Below are 20,181 nucleotides of genomic sequence, written 5' to 3' on the forward strand. Positions count from 1 at the left end.
ATAGCAAGCGATCAAAAAGTCATATGCACCCCAAAATAGTGCCAATCAAACCGTCATCTCATCCCGCAAAACATGAGACCCTACCTAAGATAATCGCCCAAAAACTGAAAAAATTATGGCTCTCAGAATATGGACACTAAAACATGTTTTTTTTTGCTTCAAAAATGAAAATCATTGTGTAAAACTTACATAAATAAAAAGAAAGTATACATATTAGGTATCGCAGCGTCCGTAATAACTTGCTGTATAAAAATATCACATGAACTAACCCCTCAGGTGAATACCGTAGAAAAATAAAAATAAAAACGGTGTAAAAAAAGCCATTTTTGTCACCTTACATCACAAAAAGTGTAATAGCAAGCGATCAAAAAGTCACACGCACCCCAAAATAGTGCCAATGAAACTGTCATCTCATCCCGCAAAAATCATACCCTACCCAAGGTAATCGCCCAAAAACTGAAAAAATTATGGCTCTCAGACTATGGAAACACTTAAAGTGACACTGGTCAGATTTTTAAAAAAATGGCCAAGTCCTTAAGGTGAAATAGGGCTGAGTCCTTAAGGGGTTAAATGCCCTACTTTCATGATATAATATCACTGTAGCATGAACTTTTTACGTTTTCCATATCCAGCCAATATCCCTAACTTTGTGTGAGCAGTATACGTGGCCAGTTATAAATGATGGTACATGTGGTGTTGGGGGTTGTAGTTGCTTACAGTACTATATATGACTGATATATGAAGTACTTAGTTATAATGTATAATGTGGCACTTTTGAGGTATGAGAATCAATGAGGCATGATGTACTATTTATGAGTTGGGGGTTGAAAGACTTGTGATGATGTCATTACAGGTCCTGGCAGATGCACCTTCCTAACCTGTGAACTATACCATTCTCTGTGCAGTTCCTTTGCTAAATGGACAGGTCATCACAGGTCCTTTAGCTTTCTGCACTGATGACAGGGAGCCAGATAGGAGTCCGTATTGAATCTAATTAGGGGGCCTTTCATCCACTGCAGGTCCCCCTTCACCTCAGGCCCCATAGCAGCTGGATGGTCTACCTCCACTGCACATGGGGTATATGTTACAACTTTTGGTATTTATGTTTGAGGATCCGAGTTCACACTACATTTTTTCCAGCACAGTAAAAATACTCTGCTTAGCATTTTTGAGGAGTAATTCAAGCAAATAATAGGTAACTATACGTAACATTAACCCCTTAGTGACCAGTTTGTTTCGGCCTTAGTGACAGCATTTTTTTTCATTGTCGCATTTCAAGAGCTATAGCTTTATTTATCCGTTATTTTTTGGAGGGACAAGTTATAGTTTTTATCGGCACCATTTTAACCTCTTCAGGACACATGACGTACCGGTACGTCATGTATAGTTCCGATCACCGCCGCCTGGCAGGCGGTGATCGGAACCCGGTGCCTGCTCAAATCATTGAGCAGGCACCTTGGCTAAATGCGCGGGGGGGTCCCGTGACCCCCTGTGTCGGCGATCGCAGCAAACCGCAGGTCAATTCAGACCTGCGGTTTGCGGCATTTACATGTGGTTGCGGCGGTGATCGGGCTCGCCATCGGGCTTGCCATCGGGTCCCCATGCGGCGGTAGGGGGGACCCGATGGCATGGAAGGCAGCGCGATGCCATCCTGAGGCATCGGCGCTGCCTTCCGGTGACGAGCCTGTGAGATCCAGCCCCCTGGATCTCACAGGCCGGAAGCTGTATGAGTAATACCCACTGTATTACTCATACAGCCAATGCATTCCAATACAGAAGTATTGGAATGCATTGTAAAAGGATTAGACCCCCTAAAGTTGAAGTCCCAAAGTGGGACAAAAAATTAAGTGAAAAAAAAAGTTGAAAAAATAGTTTTCCCCAAAAAATTTAAAAGTTTCAAATAAAAATATACAAAAACGTAATTTCCCCCAAATAAAAGTAAAAAAAAATTGGTAGAAAATAGGAAAAAAAAAAAAAAGTATACATATTAAATATCGCCACGTCCGTATCGACCGGCTCTATAAACATGGGGGAAATTTGGGGGAAATTTTCATCAGTTATCGGCAGCACATCATCCTGGGTAATCAGGGATGTGCTTCCAATAATGAATAATACAGGAGGGAGGAACGAGTGCACTAGCAATTGTTCCTCCCACATTCATTTTGCATTGGCCTGTGTAATCAGGCTAGTTCAAACGAGTACAGATGGATTACCCATTGTTTTCGCACTGCCCAAACATCAGGCAGTGTATTAGGGTCCTAACACGGTACACAGATTTTCTTTCCTTTTATAGAACATTAATAAAAAATAATAGATAATACAAAGCTTGTATTATACTTCTACTGAAAGCAAATTTACATTTTACCTACACGACAAGATAGATGATGCATACAAATTCCTACTGTCAAATATCAAGTTTACTAAGTACATAATGAAAGTCCTGTGAGGATGTACTGAGCAAATGCACTTCTTATATGAAATATCAATAGTAAACTGCAAATGTGGATTATTTCCTCCATGGGATAACCTTCCCTGTAAACGTTGGGGCACATCTGTAAAAAACTGGGCAATTTGTGTGTGACATGTTTCATAAAAATGCACATATAAGAAAATTCTAGTCTAGGAAATCCAAAGTTTTGGGAATTTGTCCTGCATGAATCAAAATGGTGTTCGCTACATATCAGAATACATGAAAAATGAGAACATGAAGATGACATGACCCCTTCCTCATGGGTTTGGCCAATCAAGAGGGACTATGGCAATGATATCAGTGGACCTGTCATAGGCACTATATAGGATTCCAGCAAGGATCTGCCGATTTTCTGTAGAAAATCCCAAAAGGGATAGCACATTTGTTAGATAGAGATCTTAAAACACAACTAGTTTAGGCTTCACAGTGAAAAGACGACAATAACTAGTTAGATTTATCATTAGGTTATAGAGAGATAGGTTTTATAGGCAGGAGTCAGTGTGTCATATTGTGCAACTTTTGTCGGCTGAGGAATTTGGTTTTGCCAGCCATTTGTCAGACTATTTGTGCAAGTATGCAGTATTTAAAGGTATACTACTAATTGAAGGAGTGTCCAGGATTAGGAAAACATGAGTGATGTTGCACCTCAGCTGCATTGGAGTCATTGGTGCAGAGCTTCAATTCTTCACACAACCTGTGGACAGGTGTGGTGCTGTTTTGGAAGAAAGAAGCCGTGTTTTTCTAATCTTGGACAACTCCTTTAATCCCTTCAAGCCCCTACCATTTCTTCCCTTACTGACGTGCTATTTTTGCAAAGTTGACTTTGGAACACTTTTACTTATCCAAGCGACTGCTTTTTCATGACACATCACATCAATTCATTTTAGTGGCAAATTTCAGTCGATATATTTTACCTTTATTCATTTAAAAAAATCCAAAATGTAAATTTTTAAAAATTAGCAATTTAAAAATTAGAATTTCTCAGATTTTAAGACAGATAAGACCTCATAAAATAGTTATTACTTAACATTTACCACGTGTCTACTTATGGTTGGCATTATTTTGTAAATGTAATTAAAAAATTTTGGGACGTTAGAAGGCTTAGTGTGTATTTTGGGGCTCAAATTATTCAAAACTGATCTTGCAAACTTTGTTAACTCTTTAGGTTTTTCATGGGAATTAAAGGGAGATGGAGGTTAAATTTAAAGAAAATAATTTTAATTCATTTTTATAGTAACACTTGAAGGATTAACAGCCAAATAAACCTCAATATTCAATACCTTGATTCTGTAGTTTGTAGAAACACCCCCAATGGCTGGAGGGCACACCCTTTTTTCCCTTGGGGCAGACCCTGATATTGGGACTCCTGCCTGATGGTAGTTGGGGTGCCCTTGATGGTGAATAGTAGGATCAGTGCAAGGCAGGAGTATGGATGCTGTGGGTCAGGGGACAGATGGTGGACTCAGTAACCACGCCAGTTGCAGTTAAGCAACGAGGACATGGAGTCCCCTTTGTAGATGCTAGTGTTGGTACCCAGGTGTAGGATTGCCAGAGTGGTGTATAGTGGCCTACAATCTCTCTGAAGGTGTTGTATGCACGTGTCATGGTGCTCCTACCTGGATATCCTTGGATCCCAGACGTGGTGGTCTGAAGCAGTGCAAAAAGGGGTGTTGAACTTGGGTAGTGAATAAGTAGCATAAATGGAGTCCAGACTTTGTAATAGCATTTGACGCAGCTTCACTTGAATAAACGGTAATCCAAACAGTTTCCAGACTTTATCTCAACCTCTCCCCAAGGGGGGGAAGGCTAGACTCTGCACAACCTGTCCCCAAGGAGGGGAAGGCTAGACTCTGCACAACCTGTCCCCAAGGAGGGGAAGGCTAGACTGACTCGAACTAACTAACTAACTAACTAACTCCTCCCTCTCTACAGAGGGGAAAAAAAATTAAGAAGGGCTATCTAACATAGCTCTGCGCAGATTGCAGCCACCTGCTGGTGAACCAGGCACATTACACTTTAACAGTTACAAAATCAGGAAATACATACACATTTTGTAGTACATGACAATAAATATATATGAGAGGACACATGATGAGCCAACAAAGATAGTGGGGGTACAAAAAAGGTGGTAATGCCACTGTGGGGCATTGCATTCTTACTCCAGAAGAATTATGTCTTTTTCCTGGAGAAAACTGCTCTTTTCTGCACCAGCACCTGCCTTTCTCACAAGCAGAGTCAAACTGAACTGGCTTATGCAGATACACAGCTCCTCCCTCAGAGAAGGGGCTAGCCTCTGCTGAGTTAGGACACAATAAACTACCTATATGCAGCTCTTGGGATCACATACAAAACATAATATAAGGCAGCAACTCTTTCATCAATAATTAACATTTTGTTGTCTTCCCCTGGAGTACTATAGATGTCACCTGCGGTCCTAGGCAACACCACAAATAACACAGTGATAACTCTCTGAGTACAAACAATTTAGTAGAGGTCACCTGCAGTCCCATGTAACACTACAGATAATGCAATCAATGACTTGTTTTAAGCGAAGCGTTATAGGTTTTAGTGACACCATTTTGGGGTGCATCACGTGAATTATCTGACATTGCATACATTTGTGGAGGTGACAGTGTGAAACACAATGCATTTTCATCATAGTTTTTAAGGTGTTCATTACATGATAATGAAATTTTAGCTAAATACTGAGGGTCAATAATGGATTGGGTTGTTGCAAATGCAGCGATACCAATTATATTTATCTTTTTTACTATATATTACTTACTGTATTTTTCGGTTTGTGGATGACATTTTTATGGGGGACATCTGTGGATGGCACCGTTATGGGCTGGGGTGGTCTGTGGATGGCACTATTATGGGCTGGGGGGGGGGGTCTGTGGATGGAACTGTTATGGGCTGGGGGGGTCTGTGGATGGCACTGTTATGGGCTGGGGGGGTCTGTGGATGGCACTGTTATGGGCTGGGGGGGTCTGTGGATGGCACATATATAACAGTGCCATCCACAGATCCCCCTGTAACAGTGCAAGCCACAGATCCCCCCCCCCCATAACAGTGTCCGTAATCCACAGATCCCCCCATAACAGTGTCAGTCATCCACAGATCCCCCCATAACAGTGTCCGTCATCCACAGATCCCCCATAACAGTTTCCGTCATCCACAGATCCCCCCCATAACAGTGTCCGTCATCCACAGATTCCCCATAACAGTGTCAGTCATCCACAGATCCCCCATAACAGTGTCAGTCATCCACAGATCCCCCCCATAACAGTGTCCGTCATCCACAGATCCCCCATAACAGTCTCTGTCATCCACAGATCCCCAGTAATCGTGCCATCCACAGACCACCATTAGTTCTAAACCCACAGCACACCTTTTGGTTAAAAATATATTTTTTCTTATTTTCCTCCCCAAAAACCTAGGTGCGTCTTATGGGCCGGTGCATCTTATATGGCGAAAAATGTGCATATGCAGTATACAGTCGTGGCCAAAAGTTTTGAGAATGACAAAAATATTAGTTTTCACAAAGTTTGCTGCTAAACTGCTTTTTAGATCTTTGTTTCAGTTGTTTCTGTGATGTAGTGAAATCTAATTACACGCACTTCATACGTTTCAAAGGCTTTTATCGACAATTACATGACATTTATGCACAGAGTCAGTATTTGCAGTGTTGGCCCTTTTTCAGGACCTCTGCAATTCGACTGGGCATGCTCTCAATCAACTTCTGGGCCAATTCCTGACTGATAGCAACCCATTCTTTCATAATCACTTCTTGGAGTTTGTCAGAATTAGTGGGTTTTTGTTTGTCCACCCGCCTCTTAAGGATTGACCACAAGTTCTCAATGGGATTAAGATCTGGGGAGTTTCCAGGCCATGGACCCAAAATGTCAACGTTTTGGTCCCCAAGCCACTTAGTTATCACTTTTGACTTATGGCACAGTGCTCCATTGTGCTGGAAAATGCATTGTTCTTCACCAAACTGTTGTTGGAAGAAGTTGCTGTTGGAGGGTGTTTTGGTACCATTCTTTATTCATGGCTGTGTTTTTGGGCAAAATTGTGAGTGAGCCCACTCCCTTGGATGAGAAGCAACCTCACACATGAATGGTCTCAGGATGCTTTACTGTTGGCATGACACAGGACTGATGGTAGCGCTCACCTTTTCTTCTCCAGACAAGCCTTTATCCAGATGCCCCAAACAATCGGAAAGAGGCTTCATCGGAGAATATGACTTTGCCCCAGTCCTCAGCAGTCCATTCACCATACTTTCTGCAGAAGATCAATCTGTCCCTGATGGTTTTTTTTGGAGAGAAGTGGCTTCTGTGCTGCCCTTCTTGACACCAGGCCATCTTCCAAAAGTCTTCGCCTCACTGTGCGTGCAGATGCGCTCACACTTGCCTGCTGCCATTCCTGAGCAAGCTCTACACTGGTGGCACTCCGATCCCGCAGCTGAATCCTCTTTAGGAGACGATCCTGGCGCTTGCTGGACTTTCTTGGACGCCCTGAAGCCTTGTTAACAAGAATTGAACCTCTTTCCTTGAAGTTCTTGATGATCCTATAAATTGTTGATTGAGGTGCAATCTTAGTAGCCACAATATCCTTGCCTGTGAAGCCATTTTTATGCAACGCAATGATGGCTGCACGCGTTTCTTTGCAGGTCACCATGGTTAACAATGGAAGAACAATGATTTCAAGCATCACCCTCCTTTTAACATGTCAAGTCTTCCATTTTAACCCAATCAGCCTGACATAATGATCTCCAGCCTTGTTAACAAGACGATTACTGAAATGATCTCAGCAGGTCCTTTAATGACAGCAATGAAATGCAGTGGAAAGGTTTTTTCGGGATTAAGTTAATTTTCATGGCAAAGAAGGACTATGCAATTCATCTGATCACTCTTCATAACATTCTGGAGTATATGCAAATTGCTATTATAAAAACTTAAGCAGCAACTTTTCCAATTTCCAATATTTATGTAATTCTCAAAACTTTTGGCCACGACTGTATACTTGTACTATGCACTTTAATACTTCTGTATTACAGTGAATATTCATTCTGACAGGCGGTCAGTCATGTAATAGTTTCTAGGACCATCAGGAGGCCCATGACTGCCACACTAATTACTTGGCACCCTGTGATTCCGTTCGCAGAGTCACAGTATCTGAGGCGTTAAACTGTTGGGATTGGAGTTATCTCTGATTCCTGCACAAGAAGTGTTATCAAAGTGGGCATATGGACACTTTTCAACTATTTGAATAAATAACTGGTGTTTTTAAAGAGTTAAGTGAATTCACACTGCCAACATACAGAGGGCGATGCTCCGAATCATATACAGTTGAGATCAGTCTGGCTCAAACAGGTTCTTGGCATAAATGCATTCAGACCTCTGACCTCTGTAGGAGGGTTCAAGGGATGATCGTGGATGATAGATATGTGTCATCGAGGTTCCTGGACTCGGTGAAGTAAGAGTCGGTTTCATGTGTTAGCAGCAGTTGCTGTTTGACATGTTGCTATTTAGTATGGCTGTAATAGCTGATCCGGGACCACTCTTACTGGGAGTAGTCAAAGTGCTGAGTGGGTGACTACTCCCCATGTTCCAAGCCGGGTCTTGGTTTTGGGCTATAAAACACAGGCAGCACTGTCAGGTGGTGTGGATTACTCCTCTCTGACAGAGGAGCTCTGTCAGTCTCTGTGTTGGGACGTGGGAGTTTGGGCCTGGATTAAGGCCTGTTACCTTGTTGGTGTGAAAGCAGGTGGATTCTGCTTTGTCCAAGGACTTTTTATTTGCTGCATGGTGTGAACGAACATCAGAATCACATGGTCACTGTTTTCCTTGAAAATTACTTTTTTTTTGTCATTTACTTAATGTGTGAATAAACACTGAACTGTTTAATTCAAAGACTTTGTTGTTGCATCTATACTGTGTCCGCTAACCTGCCTATCAGAGCGAATACCCACAATTGGTGGAGGATGCGAGCAAGCACAGGGAGGCTGGCCTGAAGGCCGAAAATTTTTAGTTTTTCCGGGCACGGTTGTATGTCTTACATCAAACCAGTGAGATTACAACCCGTGTCCCTTGACAAATTGGAAGCAGTCGTGAAAGCCCTCGTGGAGGCTAACTTGCAGCAGCGGGAGGCTAATAAGCAGCAGCAGGAAACCAACCAGCTACTATTGCAGCATGTGATGGGTTTACAAGCGGCAGGAGCATCCCAGAACGTCCATGATGCCCAGAAAGCGGTCTGTGCGGCAATCCCTAAGATGACCCCCTCGGACGACGGCGAGACCTATCCGGTGGTGGTGTTCGAAAAGGTGGCCGTGAGGGAGAAGCTACCTCGAGATCAATGGGGTGAGGTCGTCGCTCCGTTCCTGGCATCCAGACCCCAGCAGGTGTTTTTCGACTTACCGGATGATCAAGTGGCCGATTATACGACAGTAAAGGGTGAGATTCTGGCAAGACTGGGGGTGAATGTGTTGGTCCGGGCCCAGCGGGTGCATCAGTGGGAGTTTAACCCGGCTGAACCCGCGAGACCTCAGTGTTATGATCTGTTACACTGGTTGCAAAAATGGCTGAAACCTGAAGTGCTGAGTTCCACTGCTATGCTGGACCGTCTGTTGGCTGATCTATTCTGGAGGGCTTTGCTGTACCCTCTCCAGCACTGGATTTGCCAGGTGTCTCCTGGTAATGCCCTTGAGATGGTCGACCTGGTGGAGCTCTATGAGGCTACCAGGAATCTACAGGGGGGTTATTTTGGGAGGGGGGCAGTCAAACCCCGGAAATCTCCACCTCAGACCCGGTGGCTGGTGCCAGAAAAACCTGCCTGGGATGTACCCCCTGCAGACCCAGCTCCGATGGTCTGCTGGCGGTGTCAGGAGCCTGGCCATATTAGGGCCGACTGTTCCAATTGGGGCGAACTCATGGATACTAACTATGGCTACCGCCACTCATTGCATGCCAGGAAGCTGTGTGCAACAGGTACCCCCGGGACTATAGACAATAGCCACCTCTGCCAGGTGGAAGTGGGAGACACTCTGGCGGTGGCTTTTCTGGACTCAGGGAGTCTGGTGTCCTTGGTAAGAGCTGACCTGGTGCTGCCCACCGAGTATACTGGCCGAAAAGTCGGGGTTGTGTGCATCCATGAAGACTTAAAGGGCTATCCCACCGCCCTGGTGTCTGTCCACGGTGGCCGGTAGGTGGACTCACGAGGTGGCCATCGCCACCAATTTACATTATGAACTTAGAATTGGGAAGAGACTTCCTGGGTTTCCCGGCACTGTGGCCTGATACGAAAGTTACCGATACCCGTGAGACAGTTTTAACCCCAGTAGAGTGGCCTTGCTTAGGGGGGAAACCGAAACCCTGGGAGCTTGAGACCGAAGGGCCAGCGGTAGGGGTGGCCGCCACTGTATTGAACAGCTGGTGGTGCCCAAGGCGTATCGCAAGCTCGTGTTGGAGCTAGCCCACCAACATGTTCTTGGGGGACACCTGGGATGGCAGAAAATGCAGGACTGGATTCTACAGCGGTTTTACTGGCCCAATGTATTCAGAGAGGTGGCAGAGTATTGTAAGTCTTGCCCAACCTGCCAGATAACGAGCCCCCAGTCACATTTCCATAGTCCCCTGGTACTTTTCCCGATTATCGAGGTTCCGTTCGAGCGAATCACTATGGATCTCATAGGCTCAGTACCGAAGTCCGCTAGAGGGCACCAACACATCTTGGTTGTCCTAGACTATGCCCAGAGGAGGTGCCCCTGCGACATACATCATCCAAACTCATAGCTAAGGAGTTTATGGAGATGTTTTCCCGAGTGGGACTACCTAAAGAGATTATGACCGACCAGGGGACCCCTTTCATGTCAAAGTTCATGAGGGAACTCTGTAAGTTAATGAACATAAAACAGCTACGGATGTCCGTTTATCATCCGCAAATGGACGGCCTAGCAGAGAGGTTTAATCAAACATAAAAAAACATGTTAAAAAGAGTGGTCTCTAAGGATGGGAGGGACTGGGACCTTTTTCTGCCCCATCTCAAGTTCGCAGTGCCAGAGGTGCCCCAGGCCTCTACTGGGTTCTCGCCCTTCGAACTGCTATATGGCTGACATCCTCGTGGTCTGTTGGACATAGCCAAAGAGGTGTGGGAACAACAACCCACACCGTATAAAAGAATAAATAAATATGTCACTCAGATGCAAGAGCAGATAGAGACAGTGCTGCCGCTTGTTAGGGAACATATGGAGGCAGCCCAGTGAGCCCAGAGTAGGGTCTATAATCGGCAGGCTTGGGTTCGGATCTTTAAACCGGGAGATTGGGTTTTGGTTCTTTTACAGACGGTGGACAAATAAGTTCCTGGCTCGGTGGCAGGGAACCTACGATGTACTCAAAAAAGTTGGTGAGGTAAACTACAAGGTACACCAGCCAGGGAGGCGAAAGCCGGAGCAGGTGTACCATGTGAATTTACTTAAACCTTGGAAAGATAGGGAGACCAGTACAGACGACAGCCCGCGGCCAAGTTTTCTAGGGGAAGAGTTTCCAGCCCCACGGTCTGATACAAGGGAAGCAGTTGCACAGTGAAGATTGCTGACAGCCTTTCCTTTAAACAGACTCAGGAGGCCAGGGAGTTCGTCAGCAGGAACACAGATGTGTTCTCGGACCTCCCTGGAAGCACTTCTACCATCCAACATGACATTGTCACTGAGCCTCAGGCCAGTGTCCGGTTGAAACCATACCGGGTACCCGAGTCTCGGCGACAAGCCATCTTGGAAGAAGTGCAGCTGATGCTACAACTAGATGTCATTGAGGAGTAGAAAATTGAATTGGCCAGTCCGATAGTCTTAATACCCAAGCCGGAAGGGACGTTACGGTTCTGTAACGATTTCCGCAAACTAAATGAGATTTTTAAATTTGATGCGTATCCCATGCCTCGGGTGGACAAGCTTATTGAGAGGTTAGGCCAAGCCCAGTATTTTTCTGTTTTGGACCTCACCAAAGGGTACTGGCAAGTACCCTTGACGGAGGCTTCCAAAGAGAAAACCGCTTTCATCACACCAGATGGGCCATACCAATATAAGGTGGTTGACCTTTGGTCTGCATGGCGCCCCTGCCATTTTTCAACAGCTCATGGACATTGTGCTGCGTCCACATCATCGGTACGCTTTGGCTTACCTGGACGATATTGTCATTCACAGTACCAACTGGGAAATTCACCTACCAAAAGTACAGGCTGCAGTGGACTCCCTTCGAAAGGCTGGACTAACAGCTAACCCAAAATAATGTGCAATAGGGTTAGAGGAGACGAAATACCTGGGGTATGTCATTGGGCGCTGAGTCATCAAACCCCAAGTGAGCAAAATATAGGCAATACGAAATTGGCCCCGACCTGTCACTACTAGGCAAGTAAAGTCATTCCTGGGAATGGTGGGATATTATATGAGATTTGTCCACCACTTTGCTACGGTGGCCACACCATTGACAGGGCTCTTGAAGGGACGCAAGTCAGTGATGGTCCACTGGGATGATTAGGCGGAAGAGGCTTTCTCCGCTTTGAAGTCGGCCCTGTGTGTGTTCCCGATTTTGGTGACGCCCGACTTCAAAAAGCCTCCGAAGTAGGCCTCGGCACTGTACTGTCTCAGGAAATCAACAGAGAAGGAGCATCCCATTGTCTTCCTCAGCCGTAAGCTCACCCCAGCCGAGACCAGGTACAGTATAGTGGAGAGAGAGTGCCTGGCTATCAAGTGGGCACTAGAGTCTCTCCGCTATTATTTGTTGGGGAGAAAGTTCTGCCTGGTGACTGACCACTCCCCTCTAAAATGGATGAGCCAGGCCAAGGACAGAAATGCCCGGGTCACCCGATGGTTTCTCTCCCTACAAAATATAACATTTTCGGGGGAATACAGGGCAGGCCGGTTGCAAGGAAACGCGGATGCCCTGTTTGACATGTGTTCGCCCCCTCAAGGTTGAACAAAGGGGGGAGATATGTAGGAGGGTTCAAGGTATGATCGTGGATGATAGCTATGTGTCACCGAGGTTCCTGGACTCGCTGAAGTAAGAGTCGGTTTCATGTGTTAGCAGCAGTTGCTGTTTGACACGTTGCTATTTAGTCAAAATGCTGGGTGGGTGACTATCCCCACATTCCAAGCCGGGTCTTGGTTTTGGGCTATAAAACACAGGCAGCACTGTCAGGTGGTGTGGATTACTACTCTCTGACAGTGGTGCTCTGTCAGTCTTTCTGTTGGGACCTGGGAGTTTGGGCCTGGATTAAGGCCTGTTACCTTGTTGGTGTGAAAGCAGGTGGATTCTGCTTTGTCCAAGGACTTTTTCTTTGCTGCATGGTGTGAATGAACACCAGAATCACAAGGTGTTTTTCTTGAAACTGACTTTTTGTTTTGTCATTTACTGTACTTAATGTGTGAATAAACACTGAACTGTTTAATTCAAAGACTTTGTGGTTGCCTCTATACTGTGTCTGCTAATCTGCCTATCAGAGCGAATCCCCACACCTCAGACGGCCAACAAACAGAGGCTGATGCTTTGTGCAAGATTTAGTTGAGATCAGCCTGGCCTGAACAGGTTCTTGGCACAAGATCTGGCATCAAAGTGGGCAGATGGACATTTCACTGATTTGAATAAGTAACTAGTGTTTTTAGAGTGTTAAATGAATTCCTGCTGTTGATCTCACATTGCCAACATACAGAAGATAGTACCCTGCATCATTTGCAATTGAGTTCAGCCTGGTTCGAACTGATTCTGAGCATGAAAACTGGCATCAAAGTGGGCGGATGGACACTTTTGCAATGATTTGAATAAGTAATTGTTGTTTTTTAAGGGTTAAATGCATTCAGGCCACTGCACACTTCCAATATACAGAGGGTGATGCCCCACATCATATACAGTTGAGAACAGCCTGGCCTGAACAGGTTCTTGGCACAAGAACTGGCATAAAAGTGGGCAGACAGACATTTTTCACTGATTTCAATAAGTAACTAGTGTTTTTTTAGAGTGTTAACTAAATTCAGCCCATTGATCTTACACTGCCAACATACAGAAGATGGTGTCCTGCATCATTTGCAACTGAGTTCAGCATGGTTTGAATAAGTAATTTGTGTTTTTATTATGTTCACATTGATGCCAGTTCTATGTCAGTGTCGTGTCCTGTGCTGTATGTGTATCGTCTGAATAGTCTGTCACGGTCATAACCCAGTGGAGCGAGGTTACTGACAGGACTGTGACAGACTATGCAGGCGATACACATAACAATGCAAAATACAACCCTCACATAGAACTACAGTAAATGTGAGAACTGACCATAAAGCACCATCACACTACTCAATGCTGGCTCTGTGAGATCAGTGGCCTGAATTTATTTAACCCTTTAACTCCTTAAGGACCGGGCTAATTTTCACCTTAAGGACCAGGCCATTTTTTGCAAATCTGACCAGTGTCACTTTATGTGGTGATAACTTTAAAACGCTTTGACTTATCCAGGCCATTCTGAGATTGTTTTTTCGTCACATATTGTACTTTATGACAATGGTAAAATGGAGTAAAAAAAATTTGGAAAAATTAGCAAATTTCCAAGTTTCAATTTCTCTACTTCTATAATAAATAGTAATACCTACAAAAATAGTTATTACTTTACATTCCCCATATGTCTACTTCATTTTTGGATCATTTTGGGAATTACATTTTATTTTTTGGGGATGTTACAAGTTTAGAAGCAAATCTTGAAATTTTTCAGAAATTTTCAAAAACCCACTTTTTAAGGACCAGTTCAGGTCTGAAGTCACTTTGTGAGGCTTACATAATAGAAACCACCCAAAAATCACCCCATTCTAGAAACGACACCCCTCAAGGTATTCAAAACTGATTTTACAAACTTTGTTAACCCTTTAGGTCAGGGATCAGCAACCTTCGGCACTCCAGCTGCTGTGGAACTACAACTCCCAGCATGCAAACATACTCGGCTGCGCTTCTAACTCCCTTAGAAGTGAATGAAGCATTCTGGGAGTTGTAGTTTCTGAACAGCTGGAGTGCCGGAGGTTGCTGATCCCTGCTTTAGGTGTTCCACAAGAATTAATGGAAATAGAGACACAATTTCAGAATTTCACTTTTTTGGCAGATTTTCCATTTTAATAATTTTTTCCAGTTACAAAGCAAGGGTAAGCAGCCAAACAAAACTCAATATTTATGGCTCTGATTCTGTAGTTTACAGAAACACCCCATATGTGGTCATAAACCGCTGTACGGGCACACGGCAGGGCGCAGAAGGAAAGGAATGCCATATGGTTTTTGGAAGGCAGATTTTGCTGGACTGGTTTTTTAACACCATGTCCCATTTGAAGCCCCCCTGATGCACCCCTTGAGTAGAAACTCCAAAAAAGTGACCCCATTTCAGAAACTATGGAATATGGTGGCAGTATTGTGTACTAGTTTAGGGTACATATGATTTTTGGTTGCTCTATATTACACTTTTTGTGAGGCAAGGTAACAAGAAATAGCTGTTTTGGCACAGTTTTTTAAATTTTGTTATTTACAACATTCATCTGACTGGTTATATCCTGTGGTATTTTTATAGACCAGGTTGTCATGGACGCGGCGATACCGAATATGTATTCTTCTTTTTATTTATGTAAGTTTTACACAATGATTTCATTATTTTTTTTATGTTTGTGTTTCCATAGTCTGAGAGCCATAGTTTTTTCAGTTTTTGGGCGAATATCTTGGGTAGCGTATTATTTTTGCGGGATGAGATGACGGTTTGATTTGCACTATTTTGGGGTGCGTATGACTTTTTGATCGCTTGCTATTAAACTTTTTGTGATGTAAGGTGACCAAAAATAGCTTTTTTTTTACACTTTTTTTTTTTTTTTTACGGTATTCACCTGAGGGGTTAGTTCATGTAATATTTTATAGAGCAAGTTATTACGGATGCGGCGATACCCAATATGTATACTTTATTTATTTATGCTTATTAAGTTTTACACAATGATTACATTTTTTAAACAAAAAAATCATGTTTTAGTGTTTCCATAGTCTGAGAGCCATAGTTTTTTCAGTTTTTGGGTGATTATCTTGGGTAGGGTGTGATTTTTGCGGGATGAGATGACGGTTTGATTGGCACTATTTTGGGGTGCGTGTGACTTTTTGATCGCTTGCTATTACACTTTTTGTAATGTAAGGTGACAAAAAATTACTTTTTTTAAACCGTTTTTTTTTTTACGGTATTCACTTGAGGGTCATGTGATATTTTTATAGAGCAAGTTATTACGGACCCGGCGATACCTAATATGCATACTTTTTTTTTATTTATGTAAGTTTTACACAATAATATCATTTTGAAACAAAAGAAATATCATCTTTTAGTGTCTCCATATTCTGAGAGCCATAGTTTTTTCAGTTTTTGGGCGATTATCTTAGGTAGGGTCTCATTTTTGCGGGATGAGATGGCGGTTTGATTGGCACTATTTTGGAGTGCATATGACTTTTTGCTTGCTTGCTATTACAGTTTTTGTGATGTAAGGTGACAAAAAAATGGTTTATTTAGCAGTTTTTTTTATTTATTTTTTACGGTGTTCATCTGAGGGGTTAGGTCATGTGATATTTTTTATAGATCCGGTCGATACGGACGCGGCGATACCTAATATGTATACTTTTTTTTATTTATGTAAGTTTTACACAATAACAGCTTTTTTTAAAACATAAAAAATTATGTTTTAGTGTCTCCATATTCTGAGCCATAGTTTTTTTATTTTTTGGGTGATTGTCTCAGGTAGGGGGTCATTTTTTGCTGGATGAGGTGAATGTTAAATTGGTACTATTTTGGTGGGTATGCGCTTTTTTGATCGCTTGCTGTTGTACTTTTTGGGATGTAAGGTGACAAAAAATGGTTTATTTAGCACAATTTTAATTTTTTATGGTGTTCATCTGAGGAGTTAGGTCTTGTGATATGTTTATAGAGCCGGTCGATATGGACGCGGCGATATCTAATATGTTTTTTTCCCCTATTTTTTACCAATTTTTTTTAACTTTATTTGGGGAAAATGACGTTTTTATTTTTACTTGAAACTTTTAATTTTTTGGAGGGAAAACTTTATTTTTTCATCTTTTTTTTTACTTTATTTTTTGTCCCACTTTGGTAATTCAACTTTTGGGGGTCAAATCCCCTTTACAATGCATTCCAATACTTCTGTATTGGAATGCATTGGCTGTATGAGTAATACAGTGTGCATTACTCATACAGCTTCCGGCCTGTGAGATCCAGGAGGCTGGATCTCACAGGCTCGTCACAGGAAGGCAGCGCCGATGCCTCAGGAAGGCATCACACTGCCTTCCATGCCATCGGGTCCCCTCTACAGCCCCACGGGGACCCGATGGCCCCGCCGCCCGCTGCAACCTGTAAAAACCGCAAACCGCAGGTCTGAATTGACCTGCGTTTTGCGACGATCGCTGACACGGGGGGGTCGCAGGACCCCCCTGCGCATTGACCAAAGGTGCCTGCTCAATGATTTGAGCAGGCACCTTGTTCCGATCACCGCCCACCGGGCGGCGGTGATCGGAAATACACATGACGTACCGGCATTTGTTTGCCCACGTTGATGTCAATTTTTGTGCAAAGAACTTGTTCAGGCCAGGCTGAGCTCAATTGCATATGATGCTGGACTCCATACACTATATGTTGCCAGTTTAAGATCAGTGGCCTGAATTAATTTAATCCTTTAAAAACACAGATTACTTATTCAAAAGAGGAAAAGTGTCCATCTGCCGACTTTGATGCAAGTTCTTCTGCCAAAAACCTGTTCAGGCCAGGCTGATCTCAACTATATCTGATGCCGTGCATCAACCTCTGTATGTTGCCGGTGTGAGATAAGAGGCCCAAATTTGCTTAACCCTTTAAAAACACCAGTAACTTATTCAAATCAGTGAAAACTGTTTGCCCACTTTTATGCCAATTCTTGTGCCAAGAACATTTCTGAAACAGTCTGAACTCAATTGCTAAGTGGCTCAAATTCACTTAACTCTTTATAAACACCAGTTACTTTTTCAAATAATTGAAAAGCATTTGTTTGCCCACTTTGATGTCAATTCTTGTGCAAAGAACTTGTTAAGGCAAGGGTGAGCTCAATTGCATATGATGCTGGAAACCACACTCTGTATGTTGCCAGTGTGCCATCAGTGGCCCGAATTCATTTAACCCTTTAAAAACACCAGCTACTTAATCAAATATTTGAAAAGTCCCTGTCTGCCTACTTTGATACCAGTTCTTGTGCCTAGAATCTGTTTGAGCCAGTCTGAAATCAACTACATTTGGTACAAGGCACCACCCTTTGTATGTTGGCAGTGTGAAATCAGTTGCCCAAATTATTTTAACCCTTTAAAAACAACAGTTACTTGATATCAGTGAAATGTGTCCAATTGGCCATTTTGATGCCAACTTTTGGGTCAAGAACCTGTTCAAGTCAAGCTGATCTCAACGGTATATGATGCAGGGCATCACTCTCTGTATGTTGTCAGTGTGAGATCAGTGGCTCTAAGTCACCTACTCCTAAAAAAACACCAGTTACTTATTCAAATCAGTGAAAATGTTTGTTTGCCCACTTTGATACCAGTTCTTGTGCCAAGAACCTGTTTGGGGAAGGCTGAACTCCACTGAATCTGATGTGGGGCACCACCCTCTGTATGCTGGCAATGTGAGATCAGTGGCTCAAATTCATTTAACACTTTAAAAACACCATTTACTCAATGAAATCAGTGAAAAATGTCTGTCCAATTTGATTCCACTTCTTGTGCCAAGAACCTGTTAAGGACAGGCTGATATCAACTGTATATAATGCGAGGCATCACCTCTGTATGTTGCCAGTGTGAGATCAGTGGCTTGAATTCACTTAAAGGGGTTGTCCAGATTCAGAACTGGAAAACAATAGAGGTATGAGGGAGCTTAATATATAACTTTTACTGATAAATCATTTAAAAGAAAAAGGCACTTTTTCTTTTAAATGATTTATCAGTAAAAGTTATATAATAAGCTCCCTCATACCTCTATTGTTTTCCAAATTGCTAGTGGGAGCGCCCTTATCTATTACCCATTGTTATACACAAGTTTTTTTCCAGATTCAGAACTGAGTCGGACATATCCCCTTCTTCCCCCTCTCAGCCCCTTGCGCAGGGCAAGGGCTTTTTTGTTTATATTTTTTATAGTGCTAGGCAGAGGCTTCCCTCTCTTAAGTGTACCCTCTCTGAACCCCCTTCAGCTCTGCTATGTCTGCCTTGTTCACAGGAGCCGTCCTACCTTAAATAAGGGCCAATATTAACATCTGTTATTCCATAGAATGACAGTACTTACATCAAGTTCGACCTTAGATTCAGCCAGCCGTTCCTGATCAGCACAGTCGATGAGGAAAACAATGCCATTTATCGCAGGGAGGTAGTTTTTCCACACTCTTCGTGCTAAATAAGAAATAGAATTATATTATTATGAAGGTGTGGAACCGCTCTTATTGCATGAACACTGTTATTCTGCTGTTTGGCCGCAAAAGGCCGCTGTTTCCCCACACAGCTAAACAGACTGCTCAGATTTAAATATTCATAGGAGGTTGAGCTGTGTGTCTAGAGGAAAGAAGCTGGCATCCATTTTAGTTGCAGACTGGAAAAGTGTGTGAGAGAAGAAATCCATTAACATCCAAGCGTGGAATCACACTTTTGCGACCAGGACTGCAGCCAAGTGAAGCTGATCGTGTCAAGGACCCAGCTGCCAGGATTGCTGATGAGAGCTGAAGAGCAAAGCAACGGACCTTGCGGTACCGCACGTGTCTTGGATCAGTCTTTGTCGAGTTCGCAGTCATCAGTGGAGACAGAGCAGACCCGGGTCGGTAAGATAGAGCATGCACGCATCTCAATATAAGATTGGCGCCTAAATACTAAAGACTGAGATAAAACCTGCCGTTAGTTAGTGTTGCTGAGTGGCAGGCTACCAAGAATTGCTGCTTGTTTATAACAAAGACTTATCAGTTAAAGTTTTGGTTAGCTCTGGTGAACAGAGAGGACTTCACCATAATCTCCAGTTACCCCAGCGTGTTTATCAGAAGTGATATATATTAGGCACGTGCCACATTACCAGTTTTGGGGAAAAGGGAGTGGGAAATCACTGTATAGTTTGGTAAGATTGTAAGCTGCTGTGTTGTACCGCAGGCTAGCCTGTATCTCACACACACATGATTGTTCCTGTTCTTCAGGGTAATAACAGGTATGGCGAGGCAGAGTTAACTCTGCTCGCAGTAGGTAAATTGCGCAAGTGTTTTCCGGCTACCATAGTAGGTCGCCGTGCTGTGCGACACAGGGGTCTCAGCCTCTGGGCTGAGTGTATGTAAACTAATTTTATGTTCACTGCATTTGGGAGTGTGTTTGATATCCCATAACAGTAAAACAAAGTCTGTTCTACAGATGCTGGTGTCAGTCGTTTTCCTTGTTCATGACTTCGCTGTATCCTGGGGAGCCCTCCCCGGTACACGTCTTACAACTTGGCGTAGTCGGCAGGATACAGCGACAGTGTGGACTGCGGCGGGAGGCCTTCCCCTGGCGCCAATGGCACCGGATCAAGACCCAGCTCAGGGTGCACCTACATAAGGCCAGCTTACCCCCAACGCCATGTCCGCCCCAGTAGGGTACATCCCCGTGGGGGCACGGTTGCGTCATCTGCCCAAATTT

At 43.5% G+C, this 20,181-nt stretch overlaps 1 protein-coding gene across 1 annotated transcript in view; it reads right to left on the minus strand.

Annotated features, from left to right (window-relative positions):
* SAR1B (secretion associated Ras related GTPase 1B) overlaps positions 1-20,181 on the minus strand; it is a 157,212-nt gene that overhangs the window by 28,875 nt on the left and 108,156 nt on the right. Inside the window, exon 5 of the mRNA XM_040442568.1 lies at positions 18,821-18,924. Coding sequence (XP_040298502.1) covers positions 18,821-18,924 — 104 coding nt within the window. The remainder of the gene's footprint in view (positions 1-18,820; positions 18,925-20,181) is intronic.

This window comes from Bufo bufo, chromosome 1 (assembly GCF_905171765.1).
Source record: "Bufo bufo chromosome 1, aBufBuf1.1, whole genome shotgun sequence".
Classification (NCBI taxonomy): Eukaryota; Metazoa; Chordata; class Amphibia; order Anura; family Bufonidae; genus Bufo; species Bufo bufo.